Source organism: Quercus lobata, chromosome 3 (genome assembly GCF_001633185.2).
Source record: "Quercus lobata isolate SW786 chromosome 3, ValleyOak3.0 Primary Assembly, whole genome shotgun sequence".
NCBI classification, from domain to species: domain Eukaryota; kingdom Viridiplantae; phylum Streptophyta; class Magnoliopsida; order Fagales; family Fagaceae; genus Quercus; species Quercus lobata.
The window spans coordinates 47478868-47494583 of record NC_044906.1 but is presented as its reverse complement, the minus strand read 5'-3'; the positions used below and the strand labels follow the sequence as shown (position 1 = coordinate 47494583).

Here is a 15716-nt window from a genome sequence, read left to right as displayed (position 1 = left end):
ATAATTGTTTTTAGTTGTTTTTCCAATAATTCATTGTGAGAAGGTAAAATATTTCTTTTAAATGGTTGGAAGGTAAAATATTTGATTTCAATCATACAACCTGCCCTTGAATATTTTGTATCTATAAAAATTCTTCTCTTGGCTTCAACTCAAACTTTTTCTCATAAACAATACTACTTTTGTTAGTGGGAAAGAAAGGAAAAACAGCCACCGTACATCATCTGCAAAGGAAAAACCAAACAACTCGGCAACCCAATCTGTTTTGTTAGACAACACCTTTAAGAAAATATACCTGACTGTTTTGTTCTTATTACAGAATCTGAATCAAAATTCCCAAATTTTTGAATGTTTAGATAAATTTATGATCTTTTTCACTCATTTTTATTGTGTCCATGCTTTAATTTAAAAGATATTGCATTAAACGACGTCGTTGGGTTATTTTGGCATTCCAAAAGGTGCAGGAGTGGTGGAGAAAGTAGAGGTAGAGGTGGAGAGAAAGAAATATAAGTATGAGGAATTAGTTAAAACCCTTGAAAAATTTGAAAACAGGTATTATATCTTTCTATTCTTTTTGTTTGTTTATCTAATTCTTTGACTGGATTGAAAAGAATTAGATTCCCATAGGTGTATAAAATTTGTTAACCCTGACAAACTTTAGTAGTTTTGGAAGCCCTTAAACATTTTTGGCAGTTATAAATAAACAATTAAGTTCTTTCTCAATCTAACATTTTAATCTATTTAGATTTTTATAATTTTGGGTGTGTTATTGATGGTTGATATACATGCCGATTTGTTTGGTCTGTTATCCGCTCATCCTGTAACTCCCTTGATATCCTTGCTCCAGGAGGTATAAAACAACGCAAGAAAGCTTGGCAAGCTAAAACTTTTAGAGTTACTTCCTTTCCAATCAAGTCTAAAATCTTAACAATTTATGCTAGGTTTGTTAATTCTGCTTCCAACAATCTTCCTCTATGTTCTTGATATTTGGTTCTTCACTTTGTGAATTTTAATTATTTTTATTTTGCTTCATTCATCTCTCTTCAAATATTACGATTATTTGTTGGTGATATTTATGCATTATGGTGTTTTTAAAAGAAAGGCTACTTTTGAATCAATTTGTATCTATGCTAATGGTGTATATATTGAGAATTTTAATAATAAAGGCATGGAAGAAAATTCTAGAATTATGCTTTTGTCTGCATAGTTTTGCAAGGTAGGAAGCTTATGATGGGGGAGCTTTAGTTGTAGAGTAGAGAGAAGAATGAAGCAATCCAAGAGAGACTCTTTGTGATACAGTGTAGAGTCAACAACAATATGCTTGCACCTGTTTTCTCATATTTAATATGATGACTTAAACATGTCTTATGAAGAAAATTATTTTTATTGATAAAAATATAGTTAGTGAAGCTGCCCCCAGTAATTTAATAAGATTTTGTTGTTGATTTACAAAACTCTTTGAATATTATGATCATTTGTTATTAGTGCATGTCATATATTTTACTTTCTGTTAGTATTTATTTTAAATGTGATATGTAATCTTTTGATTTGAAATTTTACCCTTTTTGTTGTGAAGGCAATAACCAGTGACAGAACATCATACTATTTTTCATCTACTCAAATTGTAAATCACAACAACAAAAATTATGTAAGCTTCTGCCTAGAATGAACATTGTAAATTGCTTCAAATGAGCAATAATTTGCTTTGTTGGCAAATTAAGAAATATTTGACAAGGTCACTATATATATATAAATATATATATATATATATATGTATATATAGAGACACACACACACACACCTACCTTGGTTGACCAACTCAAATCCTTATGAAATTTGTATATTCCCTTTTGTGTGAGTTATTCCTTAAAATCCAAAGCGAAAAGGTTCATTTAAGTTGACTAAATTTCTCTCAACCCGACAAAAAATACATTTAATTTGATTAAAAAAAATTATTTAGCATTTCTAAGAACTTTCCTATACATCGTACGGGTTAGCGACTAGTTGTTTTTATTTTCATGACAATTAGCTTGATAATGGCCAATTTTTCCACGCTTAAAACACTTTCCCTTACCCCTTTTATTCTTATCATTGTTCTTGAAATTCTTTCCTTTGCCTTTGAAATTTTTAGAAAAGTTTTTCTTGTCATTTTTAGGAGTTTCATTTTTTGGGGTTGACTAGTGGAAGCACTTGTAAAGAGAGATTTAGATGTATTCTTTTTTATTTCTTCTTTTTGCTTCTATCCCCAAAAGAGTTGGTAAGTTTTTCATGTTTACAGGGGTTGCAAAATAGTTTAGAGCTACCACTACAGAATCTCATGAGTCAGACAAACTATGCAAAATAGTAGACACTTGCATCTTATCAGGAATTAGATTTCCTAAGACAGCTAACTCTTTTGCAATTACTAACATTTTATTGAATGTTCAATGACAATATCACTTTCATTCATCATGGTTCCATTAAATCTCTCAATTAAAAGTTGAATGTATGTTTCAAAAGATGCACGATATGCTTCAGTAATAGCATCAAACATGGTTTTAGCATGTGTATATTCTTCCAAAAGAATTTCAATGTTAGGTTCCATGAATGTAAGCAAAATATTTCTAGCAGTTTTATCATCTTCTACATGTTTTTCATACATTCTTTTTGCAGCAGCATTAGAATTTTCAGGTGGTGGAGTTGGAATGCCGATATCAATAACATACTCAACTTTGTCTTGAAAGACTATGTGACGGATACGATGTTTCCAAACAGAATGTTTAGCCCCATTTGATTTTCAATTTTGCTTAATTCTTGACTAACAGCTTTACTAGTCATGATCAATCAATAAGAATTAAAAGGATTTTAGGTTAGAAAGCTGACCTTGATGGAGAAACCTAAAAAATAAATTTGTGTGTACCAAATTTGTACTGATGTTTGCTCCAACACTCCCTTTTTGGCTCAGCCAAGCTTTCACGTTAAAATGAAGAAATCCTTTGTATGTTGGGGTAATTTGAATTGCCTTCCACCACGTAGCAAGAGTCCCACCCAATCAAAAAAAGAGTTGCACGGCTTTACTAGGAAAGTAGACTTGCTTCAAAGCTCTGATTCCAATGAAGCAAAATTGAAATAGAACTCTTATTCAACTAAAACACTAAGAGATATCTGAAACGTACTAAGACACTAAGAGAGTAAATATCTTAAACATATATTCAAATGGAGAGATAAGAGTGAAGTAGTATTTGGGTTCCAGTGGGTTTTTTTACTCTACAGGATTTTTGTGTGGTTATCTTATCTAGAGATCTAAAGTGGGATATTTAAAGACTCACAAAAGTTGCCAAAATTCATTTCAATTCCTACAAATTAGGACATGAACGTTCAAGTCTCTAATGTTTATTTAAACGTTAAAATCAGATGTCTTATCCACCTCACTGCTCCTATTCACAACTCAATATCCCTAAGAAATCTCAACTGCATATTTGACCATGTCAAACCCCACATAGCCAATCATGGCCAAAACATGCAATTCCATTATTCAAACAATTTTATTAATAATAATCATCTCATGTACAATACTGTGAAAGGTAATTTCTTTTGAGAATTACACACATACACATTGTGGGTTATTTAACCACGCAATTCAACATTTATATTGTGGGCTATTTGGCCACACAATCCAACACTAAATATTTCCAAAACAATGCTAGTTTACCACAAGTTTTGCCAAAACGTGATATTTGGCTATTTTTACCTATTTTCACAATATTTTTCACTGTTTTAATCAGTTGTCATCACTATCGTCACTCGGTATGAATTATTGGGATTGATGGCAGACTATATAAATATAGAATATAGAATATAGAATATAAGACTAATAATAAGTAAGAGTACCCCAAAGTTGCTAACATTCAACATTCAAGGTTCAGTGCATTCTCAGTTTCTCTCTCTCTCTCACCACACATGGCTACTACTACGCTAAATTCAGTTACCAAAATCCCAAAAATGGAGCTGAGCTCCTCCTCCAGCCTGGTGTCCATGCCCGTGATTGGCTTCGGCACGGCGGCTGACAACAACGACGGTGCCACCTTGATTTCAGTTGTGCTGGAGTCAATCAAGCTTGGTTACAGACACTTCGATACTGCTTCAGCATATGGGTCGGAACAGGCTTTAGGAGAAGCTATTGCTGAAGCACTTAGACTTGGTCTAATTCCCTCTTGGGATGACCTCTTCATTACTACCAAGCTTTGGCCTAGTGAAGCTCATGCTCATCTTGTTCTTCCTTCCTTACAGAAATCACTTCGGTGAGTCTTCTCTTGTCTTGTCAACCTGAACCAAAGCACACTGCCTTGAATTACATTGTGATCAAGCTAAACATTCCTACTTTTACGTTTAGAATTTGTGCCTGGTGGGACCCTAGTAACCAAATGGGAAGAACTTTATATTTTAGGGATGTTTTAAGCAAAAACTCTTTTGGCCTTTTAGGTCCTCTTTTTGATTAATTAGCATTTATATTGTCCATCTCATGTTCGCAATTTTGTTTCCTTTATTCGTTTGGATTTATTTTTAATGATTTGAGAATTTTATTCATGTGGATTGGTTTCAACATTTTTGAATGTTTACCAAGAAGTAAAGAATTTGCACGGACATGTTTGTCCATGTCTTTCTGTTCTTTAGTCAGTACAGGTGTACAAAACAGAAAATATATATACCAACTAGATGATATTTAAAGCAAGACTATCTTCAAGTAAGCAACTTGTCCATTCACTTTGAGATGCGTACCATCTAAAACACTTGCCACAAAATGATCCTTTTCTTGTTCATCTTCTTCTTCTTCCGAGCAACACCTATATAGAGCATTTTTGTGAGGCTAGTAAAATAAAATAATGGGAACTCCTTGCGTACAAACCACCCCCCTTTTTTCCCTGTTTAAAATTGGATATGAGTTTTCTAATTTTCTGAAAAAAAAAAGTACTATTTTCATGTATCTATAAAATCTGTTGAAAAGAAGTTGGAATTCAATCATACAATTTAAGTAGAGAGATTAATTTCCTTTTCTGGTGTAACATTTATGAAACTTCCAATTGGGAAATTGCAAACTTAGTCTTGGCCATGGTCAAGGATTAAAATATTTTGGGACTTTATGATTGACATGAACCTCTTTTATGGTATCACAACTGCATCTTAACTTTCCAGGAATAATTTACGATCATATATGGAAAATCAAGTAATTAAATACCTATTCAAGCAAATCATGTTTTTGAATGACTAATTTGTATAGGACTCTTCAGCTGGAATACCTAGACCTCTATCTGATCCACTGGCCCATCACTGTTACTCCTGGAAAGAGGGAATTCCCTTTTGATAAACAGGACCTTATGCCAATGGACTTCTAGTCTGTGTGGGCAGCCATGGAAGAGTGCCAGAGACTTGGCCTTACCAAGTCCATTGGAGTCAGCAACTTCTCTTGTAAGAAGCTTGAAAACTTACTCTCCTTTGCTACTATGCCACCTTCAGTGAATCAAGTGAGTCATTGCAGCAACTTAAAAATTCTGGACAATGATTTTCACAAATTTAATTTGGCCTATAGATAAACAATGATGATTAGGATATGATCGTTTGTATAGGTGGAGATGAACCCAGTTTGGCAACAGAAGAAGCTGACAGAGTTTTGCAAGGCAAATGGTATCATTGTCACTGCTTTCTCCCCTTTGGGAGCAAAAGGGAGTAGTTGGGGCACCAACGATGTTGTGGACAATGAAGTGCTCAAAGAGATTGCGAAAACTCACGGAAAGACTGTTGCTCAGGTTCTACTATGTAGTTTTAAAGATTGCAGAGGGTCAAATTTCATACACAAAAGACTGATTTGGTGGATGTGTTATGGAAAAAAATACGTATTGGAGAGAATAAATACAAAGAAAGTTCAAAAACAGATCATATGTTATGGACATAATTTCACCTAGACACCCAATTATATATACAGAAACCATAGCTATATATACATGTGTGTGCGTGTCCCAATATGTTCAACTAACTTTATGATTGTTTGGTTCATTGACAGGTTTGTCTCAGATGGGTTTATGAACATGGGGCGGCTCCTATAGCCAAGAGCTACAACAAGGAGAGGTTGAAGGAGAACCTGCAGATATTTGATTGGGAACTATCAGAGGACGAATATTACAAGATTGGTCAAATCAAGCAGCACCGAATGATGCTTAAAGAGGAACTTGTTTCCGCTCATGGACCATACAAGTCCATTGAAGAGATGTGGGATGGAGAGCTTTAACGTACTTGTAGCCATTGCAGGCACGTGTTTAATGTATATTTTAATAAGAGTGAAATGGGGGTCGGGTTAATGCATTGAATTGAATCTACCTTTCCTTATTGTTAATCATCTGTAAGATAGTTCGCTAGTTGCAATATGCTTTAATAAGATGAAATGATGTGAGAGTTTGAGTAAGCTTTAATAAAGTGTGAAATGATGTGAGAGTTTGTGTGAGAGTTTGAGTAAGCTTTAATAAAGTGGCAAAGAGCCCTTTGAGCCTTAATTTGAGCTGGCCCTTGCAAGTCAACTGGGTTTTAGATTTGCTAGTCGGTTATAAGATTTGTTGATATTTGGTGTTCCTTGCAAGTCAACTGGGTTTTGGATTTGCTAGTTGGTTTTGAGATTTGTTGATATTTGGTGTTGGATTTGAGACTCCTTGACCTTGAGTAGTTAATATAACATACATAGCCAAATTTAACCCAAAAAACTTAAGCCTAATGAGTATGAGCTCAATTATATATGTTATATTAACCGCTTATTTTTATTATCATTATTTAATGTGGGATGTCACTCACACATCTATACTCAACAATCTCCCCCTCACGTGGGAGTCTCTGCCTCTCTTTGGACCATAAACAAGTCCTACGTCTTTTATCCATGGAAACCTCACACCTCATCATTGTCTAGCACTATTGACAATACTCATTTGTTGGACTATTTTCCAAGATAGTTTGTGTAGACTTTTATGGGCTTGTCTTGTGCGAAATATTGTCCTCACTCCAAATGAGAAAGTGGCTCGTCCCTACTCCATTTGCAAAAGGGAGCCAAGTATACACCCCATTCCTGCTCCAATTGCAAAAGGAACCTTGATAACCTTGCCACCTTTTGCCCCACACCACCATGTGCTCTAATACCACTTGTTGAGGAGATATACACATTGGAAAGACTAGAGACACACATAACCCAAAGGCCTAAACCCTATAAGTATGAGCTCAACTATGTTATATTAACTACTCATTCTTTTTATTATTATTTAATATAGGTCTCCATTCACACATGTACACCAAACATATATAGGTTTGATGTGAATTTGTTGTAGTTGATATGAGTTTTCACAATGATTGTAGAAGTGAAATGGAAAAGAAAGAGGTAAAAAAAATATTTGAGTGGAAAAAATAATATTTTAATAAAATAGGAATAGAATATTGAAGCTAATGCATTTGTTGTAAAAATGCATTAGCTAAAGTAATAAAGTGAAGTTTTTTGGGTTAATTTAGCTATCAAGGACTTACCAATAACAAGCCCTTGCACATAATTATCTTTTCATCTGATCCGACTTCTTGCAACTGACAGAATCATCTATCCTAGTATTTTATTTTGGTGATGTCTTTTGATGAGAAGACTTACCAATAATAGCCTTCTTCACCTTGGAAATTGAATGCTTGACCTTTGAGCCAACTCCCGACAGGATATTAAATTATGCACAACCTTAGCGTCTATATCTTTAGAGGCTTCTACCATGACCTGAGCATCATAGCCTGTGTCTGTCCTTTTGTGTTCATCTCCCTCGTCTTAATCTGTTTTGGCTCCATCAATTGTGGTTTCTGTTTCTTGTCTTTGAATTTCTTCTTTGTTAGGCACTGGTTGTCTCTCCTTAGTTAAGTCATTAGCCCCTTCGCCAATTTTTCTTTGTTGGTTCTTTGCATGAGGCAGATAATGAAATCCATTGATGTAGACTTCCAGTTAATTTTTCAACCAAATCATCGATACTTTTTTCTCCTTCACATTCAACCCCTCTCACTTTTTCATGCCTCTGTAGCTTTTCCAGGTCTTGTATCTTCTAGTAGATAGAAAAAATAAAATAAAATAAAATTTAAAAACTAATCAATTATAATAATAGTTCAAAGTTTTTACCAAACAAAAACGATTATAATCCTATAATTTTTCTTTTTGAATTAAACCCCAGAAATATTATTGAACTATAAATCAAAGTTTACAATGGTAAGAAGGAAAAGAGCACAATCCACTCAATTACATTTCTTTTGGATGCACATGAAAGTATTGGAAAATTTAGACTCCGGTTGATAAAATTAACAAGTTTTAAATCCAAGTTGTTAATTAGATTTATTATTAATAATAAAACTTGTTAAAACAAACAAACATCAATATCATGTCAAAATCATACAGTGGAAAAATAAATAAGACAAGATATAATGACTCAAGAAAACCATTAAACCCCGGTTGATAGAATTAACAAATTTTAAATCCAAGTTGTTTATTAAATTTATTATTAATAAAATTTGTTATAACAAACAAACATCAATATCATGTCAAAATCATGTAGCGGAAAAATAAATAAGACAAGATGTGATAACCCATGAAAACCAATGAAACAAACAAGTTTCACAGTAAAAAACTTAGGGGGAAACCTTCTCGAAAAGCAATCCACTATGGTAAAGAGAAGTTTCAGATCGAGTACGAAACCTTTGTCCTTAGACTCTACAATCCTTGTAGATGAACTTACAGCAAAAACCTTATACCGCTTCAGAACTTCTGAATTCTTCAATATATAAACGCCACCATTTTTGCTCGAATCCCAGTACATGACTAACCAATGATGCATGGTTCCTAGTACATGACTAACTTACCAACTTGAAGAAGATGTTGGCTGCAAAGTTCTTCACTTCATTAACAACGAAGATCAAGAAGCACTTGGTTATAAAACCCTATAGCGCAAAAATGCAGTAACTTCTTTCAGAGAGAATAAGGCATCGGTCACCTTTTGCATTCGTTCTCCTTGTATTCTCTTGTGTGACGGTCTCTAAAATAAGCTTTATATATGTCTAGGGTTGTGAGAAAAAAAAAAAACTCAAACATACAATCACGGATTGGAGTCAAAATAGACTTGAAACTCTTTTTTTCATAAATCTCGATAGATACCTATCTATCGAGTTATTGTCGAGCCACGGGCTTCAATAGCTCTTCAAAACTCGATAGATGCTAGTTGTTGAGCTAACTGTCGAGTTTTAATAAACAACACTTTTCACACTTGAATTTTGAACAGACTTGCATAACTTTAACACTTGAACTTGAAACAAGGTTTCTCGAAATATTAAACACATCCTAGATCTACCCAATTACAAGTAAAGTGCGTTTTGTCAAAAGATTAGTCAATTACATAAAATAGTGACATATGTTCCTAACAAGTGTGAATGCTCGAAAATATGTTAAAACACAAGAGCTATTTAGACCCCCAAATTAAAGTTACGATTCGATTGATTTTACTCTAACTTAATACTAAGTGTGGAATAGAATAAATGTGAGCGGATAAACAAACAAGCTACTCTAACCCATAATCATTATAACACAGCAGTAAAATGAAAGGTAAAAGAGTAGGGAAAAAGAATGTAAACACAAGATAACATGCTGATGTGTTATCGAAGAACTCAGCGAAGAACCTTTCCGCCACATTCCAAGTGGTAATCGATCTATTAGACAATCAGTTGGGATACATGGGTCAGCAAGAAACCCTCCAAGTCTAATCTACCCGATATACCTAAGCCCTCTAAGCTCCTACTTCAACAAGACTTCTCGGAAACATACCTTGTCTAACTCTCCAGATCCCGCAATACGCCCGATTGCATCTGCCAAAGCCTGACTTCTTCCAATACTTCCTAGTAGCAACAAAACCTCCTTGACACTCTTAAAGGGTGTGGTAAGTGTTTGAGCTATCAACCTCTCAATGGTATGAAAATGGAGAGGTAGGAGTTGAGGAAAATCCCCAAGCAATTGTGTAGAGAAATGTGGGTATAACAATCTCTAACTCTTAAGGTTTGTGGCTAGGGTTTTCTCTCTGAAGCACTTCTCAACATATGTGGGTAATGTGAGTATATATAATGTGGGTACAGAAAGTGTGTATCAGATAGGACAATCTGGCAAAATAGAATGTTTCGCTAGTGTCTCACGGGAAGACCTTACTTGCGAGCTACTCACGAAACACAACTATCTCCATCCTGTCTTGACTTTTCACAATCCAGTCATGTATAAGGCATATGCATCATTTCACGGGATGCTTAGTCGCGAGTTACCCGCGAAAACTCTTCAGTCTTTAATTTGCTTAAGTCTTCACATTTTCTCTCTCTCACATACAACCCTTACAATTAAATCCCACGTTAAATACAAAGTACAAAAGATTGAACATAATTACAATCAAATTTGGCACAGAATAAAAGCCAACAAAACATATAGTTGTAAATTACAATTTTACAGTCTCCCCCTTTGGCTATTCCATGACAAAACCCTAAAACAGACTCTAGACTTAAACGTAAGTTTGTGAACAGTGGCAAAACTCACTCAGACCTAATTTAGAAGCTGTGAAGCACTTGCACGTATATACCTGTAACCTGAAACACTTGCACACAAACAAAACTTTCATTAAGCTCATGACAAGTTAAAGACATGGCACATACATGAGCAAGTAAAGTGCGATCAAGTTTGTAAACACTATAAAACATGTAAGCATATCTTGATCATACAAGAACAATCATTAAAAAATGACTACAATGAACATTTAACTAGTAAATGCTCATTCGAACATGCAATGCAATTAAGATCACTCACAAGGATCAATTGCATGTCCAACACAAAACCAATACAAAATACACGAAGTATTTGCATCTAGGATACAAGATCCTACTAGGGTACAAGTGAGAGGTACTAAAGATATATAATCAACATCTAAAAGTACTAAAAAATGCTCCAAAGCATTGAGATAAACACAACTACTGAATATAAACCGAAATTAAAAACAGAATACTAAAGTTTTAAAAGAAAGCAATAAAGAGATCTAAACAAACAATTATAAAAGTTAAAATAAATAATGCTAAACCGCCTGTATGAACCAATTGTTTTTAAGCCTAAGCTATGCTCCCCCTTAACTATACAAGCTCCCCCTCAAAATTTTCTCCCATTTTTTGACCAGAAATGGCCAAAGAGGTTAGAATTGGTCGGACTTTGAATCTATACCATGGTTTACGGATAAGTCCTCGATCTGAGAAGATAATGCCATGATCTGACCCTGAATGCAAACTGGTCTGCAGTGTGCTACACATGGGAGTCAAGCATGGTAAACATCAGGTCCACTTTAGCTAGGAGGCGATCAAGTTTGTCTGGTCCTCATGCTGGTGCTGAAGAAGATGGCTGAGCTGAAGTCTCTGGTGCAGAAGTGAATCTATCAATCTCATCCTCTGTATCGCCACCCCCCTCCTCAACACTATCCCGTGGTATTGAAGACACGCCAGTTCTGGAGCCTTTGATGTGGGCTATGCTTTGAGTCACTGTATGTGCACCAATGGGATAGTCTCTTTGAACCACAGTAAGACCACTCGGAAGTTTGAGCCTTGACTTTGCAATGAGGCCCATTATGAGTGAGGGGAATGGCATGATTGTTCTGGAGTTCTGCTTCTCTATGCTCTTCTTCAACAGATGGAAGATGTGTCCACATATATCAATCTCCTTGTGAGTAAAGAGATCGTACAAAAAAATTGTCCTTGGAGCGGACAATGTCGTGAGGTTGGTAACCGAATATAAGTTGTGGATCATCACATGAGCAAGAGTCCTCATCTCCGGATTGAATGGAATTGTGTTCATGGAGGTCTTCTTAAATGTACCACCAAGAGTTAACACCATTTCCTCAGTAGGGTCCAAGCGATCCTCACATTGGACTGTGATTGGTTGTGAGGGAGGACGAATCTCCAAAAATTCTTGTATGCTTTCCCTTGTAATCACAAACTCTTTGTGTCTCACCCAGCAATCTATATGATCTTCTTCTACACTTGCATTGGAGAAAAATTCCTTTATGGTCTCCGAGTATACAACTCCAGCTAGATTCAGGAGCTTTGTCTACGTCCTTTCCTTGAACACTTCAAGTATGAAGGTGTCCTCAAGGGTATCCAATTTCACGACCCTTTCCATGATAATCGTTGCTCTTTTGCAGCAGTCATTATACTTTAAATCTACCTCAATAGACTTGAAGTTGTCAGAATTTGTGCAAGCACGTTTTGATGACTTCTTGGTCGCAGAATGTTTGGTAGGAGACATCTGCACATTTACACAGACAACCAAGAAAAGAAACAGGTGCACAAACATAAAACAGAACATAAAACTTGATTAGATTCAAATTAGTCCAAAACAGAAGTAAAAACACTTATAACATAACACAACAAACTTAAAAGTAACACGTAATGAGTGCTAAGACATGTAAACAATGCAAAATGCAAGAAAATAGCAACTGTGCATGTGTGTGTATGTTTTGTGCATATGTGTGCAGTAGGTGATGCATGGGGTGTGCTTAGAGAGTGCCTATTGTGTGCCTAGGAGGTGCATGGCATGGCACAAAAAGGGAAAAATGTGTAAAACACACCCTTTGACTAAAACATGTTACCCAAATTTAATCAAGGGTATGCCCAAGGAATGGAGCTCAGTTGAGTTCAATCCAACACAAGAATGTCATATGAACATTCTGTTAAACACATAGCATGCAACAGTGAACAACACAAATGAACAATGCATAAACATGATGAAATCTGCCTCAATACATGTTTAGATTGCCACAAAGGGCCAACACAGATGCACAAAGATCAAATGGGACTCAGCCCAATCAAAAATTTTGAAAATTTTTTCACAAAAACATAAATCCCAACCCATTTTTGAAAAAATCCCCAATTTTGGAAACCCTAACTTAATTTCTACATAAACTAAGACAAAAGAGAAGAAAATGTTTTAGAAAACATACCTTGAAGATGAAAATGCAGAAAACAAGCTTGAGAGTGAAGGGGTTTGAGTGAAAAATGATTTTGGGTTGAGAGGGGTTCAAGAGATGTAGTGCGAGGGAAATGAAGTGAGTTTGAAAAACTGTCACATTTGCTATATAAAACCGAAAACACGCATTTTTCGCAGGTTAGGCAGTTACGAGATTAGTCGCAAGAAGCACAAAAGCTTTTGCGAGAAGCTATTAGTCGCGAAATAGTCGTGAGACAGTCGCGATAGCCTCTGTATGAAATTGAAAAATTTCCAGTTTTTTCCTAAAAAGCATTTCGCGAGAAAGGTTTAGTAGCGAAATACCCACAAGACAGTAGCAAGACTCTTTGTATGAAACTAAAGAAAAAAATTATTTCCCTTAAGCTGGTTTTGCGGGAAGCTCTAAGTCGCGAGCTTCTCGTGAAACTGCCTCTGAATAAGTTTTTGAAGAAAAACGCAAAAAGCATTTTGAACAAAAACTAAAAAGCACGAAATTATAAAATCACTTTCAAAAACATATAAAACACTCAAAAATCTTTTTGGGTTTGATCAACAAATAATTGAGCATACACATCACATTTGAACATGTACAATCACACAAATGAGATAAGCATTAATTGAATCAAAGTCTTGTGTGTTGTGGGTGAGTACCAAATGTGGAATAGTCCTTAAACTAGGGTGAAACTTCAATGATCAATTCAATCAAGTCATACACAACTGTTACTAATTCAAGAGGTCTATCTCAATTATGAAAATAAACATATATGACCTCTCACAAGAGAATGATTACAAAACTTAGAAGCTTTTCATTTGGCTTTTGCATAAATCATAACATTTGATCCTCTTTAGATAATACATCTCCTTTTTGAGATCGGTGCTTGAAATTTTTTATATTTCAACATTGAGAGTTAGCCTTTGGCTTTTTGAGCACCATACATTTCAATACAAAAGTCGCTTTCCCTTTTTTCCTAGTCAATACTAGTAGCTCATAATCTCTTTTGCATTTTGAGATTTACATTTGGTGAGCTCTATTGCAAAAACATAAAAAATAAAAGTAGAAAGATATATAGATACAAGTCTATGCAAGTATTAAGACCATCAAGGCTATTGAACAATCATTCATGACAAGCTTGAAGATCTATTTACAACAGTCACACATAGTTTTCAAGATTTCTCCCACAAAGATATATGTCCATACATAACAAGTTAAGCTCGTAAATACACTACGTCATTAGTACGAAGGTACTAGGCCAAACTCACATGTGATATACATAACACAAGCAATTAAACTTTTTGAAGATTTTTCAATTTTTATGGGTTTTTGAATTTTTGAACACACTCAAAAATAGAACAAGTAAAGTAAGATCAACAAAAACAAGAACAAAACAAAAACTTGTAAAAGAAACATGCTAAAAACCGAAAGCAATTGACACACAATGAATTATGCATGTCATGATGCATGAACCTATGACCCTAAACATCGGAAGTATTAATGCATGGGCATAGAGGGTGATCATGCATAAGAACCCTTCTTCACCCACTCTTTATGAGTATTTTGGGTGAGAACCTTAGATGGCGGGATACGACCAACATAACTTTCAAACCTCGGAGTAAAGCTAGTAAGGCACAATGATATGTTTTTCAGTATTTCCATCACGTCTCCAATGAGATGTCCTTCACTATCTCCCTTAGCTTGTGCTTCCCTTGGTCTTCTCCTTGAATTTTCTTGGCCACGCATAGAATCAGCCCTCTTAAGTGCATGAAGCTTGAAACAATTCGACCTTGTGTGTCTTTGTACTTTACAATGATGACACAAGTGTTTTACTTGAGGTCCCATTTGATTTTTGGGTAATGACTTCCCTTTTTCCTTTGGTTTTGCACCAATGTTTTTCTTTACTACAGCAGGGGTCTCAATCTCAGGCTTCACTTCTTTAAGTTTCTTAACATTTTTGGCTGAAACGAACTTCACTTCCTTCTTGGGTTCGCTGCTCGAACTTCCTTCTCCAGTATAACACAAACTGGTCTTATCATGTGAAGATTTTGAGAAAATAGCACATTGTTAAATTTCTTGGTGGAGATGCGCTCAACCTTGACATTTGCTTGAATAATTTCAAGTTTAAGAAACTTGATCTTAGAGTAAGATGCAACCAACACTCCTTTGAGTCTTTCTTCTATACACTTTGATTCCTTAAGTTGCACAAGTATACCCTTATGCTCTTTTTCAACATTTTTCATCTTTTTCATAGCAAGGTTAGCAACTTTGGCGTATTTGCCACAATCTTCCAGCAGAGAATCATAGGCTTCTTAAAAGTTGTTCTCCCCTTCATTTGGCATACGTCTTCATCTTCGGATTCTTCAATTTCCTCATCCTCAAAAATATTACCAAGTTCATCAACCAAATTGCTCGAATCATCTTTTGAATCAACTGAGGCAATAGCCATAAAAGCCCTATAATTCCCTTCACTGTCACATTCTCCTTCAGTGTCTGAACTTGAGCTGTCAGAATCACTAAGGGTAGTGGCAAACACTTTACCCTTTCCTCTCAGGTAGTTAGGACACTCCTTCTTGAGATGCTCATGGCCATTGCATTCGTAACACACAATTCCTTGAGGGGATTGAAACTCCTTCCCATCTTCTTAAACTCCTTCCTATCACCCTTAGAGGATGTAAACTTTCCTTT

At 35.3% G+C, this 15716-nt stretch overlaps 2 protein-coding genes across 2 annotated transcripts; both read left to right on the top strand.

Moving 5' to 3' along the window:
* The first annotated feature begins 3884 nt into the window (after positions 1–3884).
* On the top strand, positions 3885–6456 carry LOC115982142 (deoxymugineic acid synthase 1-like). The gene is made up of 4 exons (XM_031104665.1): positions 3885–4277; positions 5255–5498; positions 5601–5780; positions 6035–6456. The coding sequence occupies exons 2-4, from the start codon at positions 5385–5387 to the stop codon at positions 6257–6259; spliced, it is 519 nt and encodes a 172-aa protein (XP_030960525.1). The 5' UTR covers positions 3885–4277; positions 5255–5384; the 3' UTR covers positions 6260–6456.
* Positions 3937–5369, top strand: LOC115980974 (NAD(P)H-dependent 6'-deoxychalcone synthase-like). Its single transcript, XM_031103166.1, has 2 exons — positions 3937–4277; positions 5255–5369. The coding sequence occupies exons 1-2, from the start codon at positions 3937–3939 to the stop codon at positions 5367–5369; spliced, it is 456 nt and encodes a 151-aa protein (XP_030959026.1).
* Positions 6457–15716: the final 9260 nt, after the last annotated feature.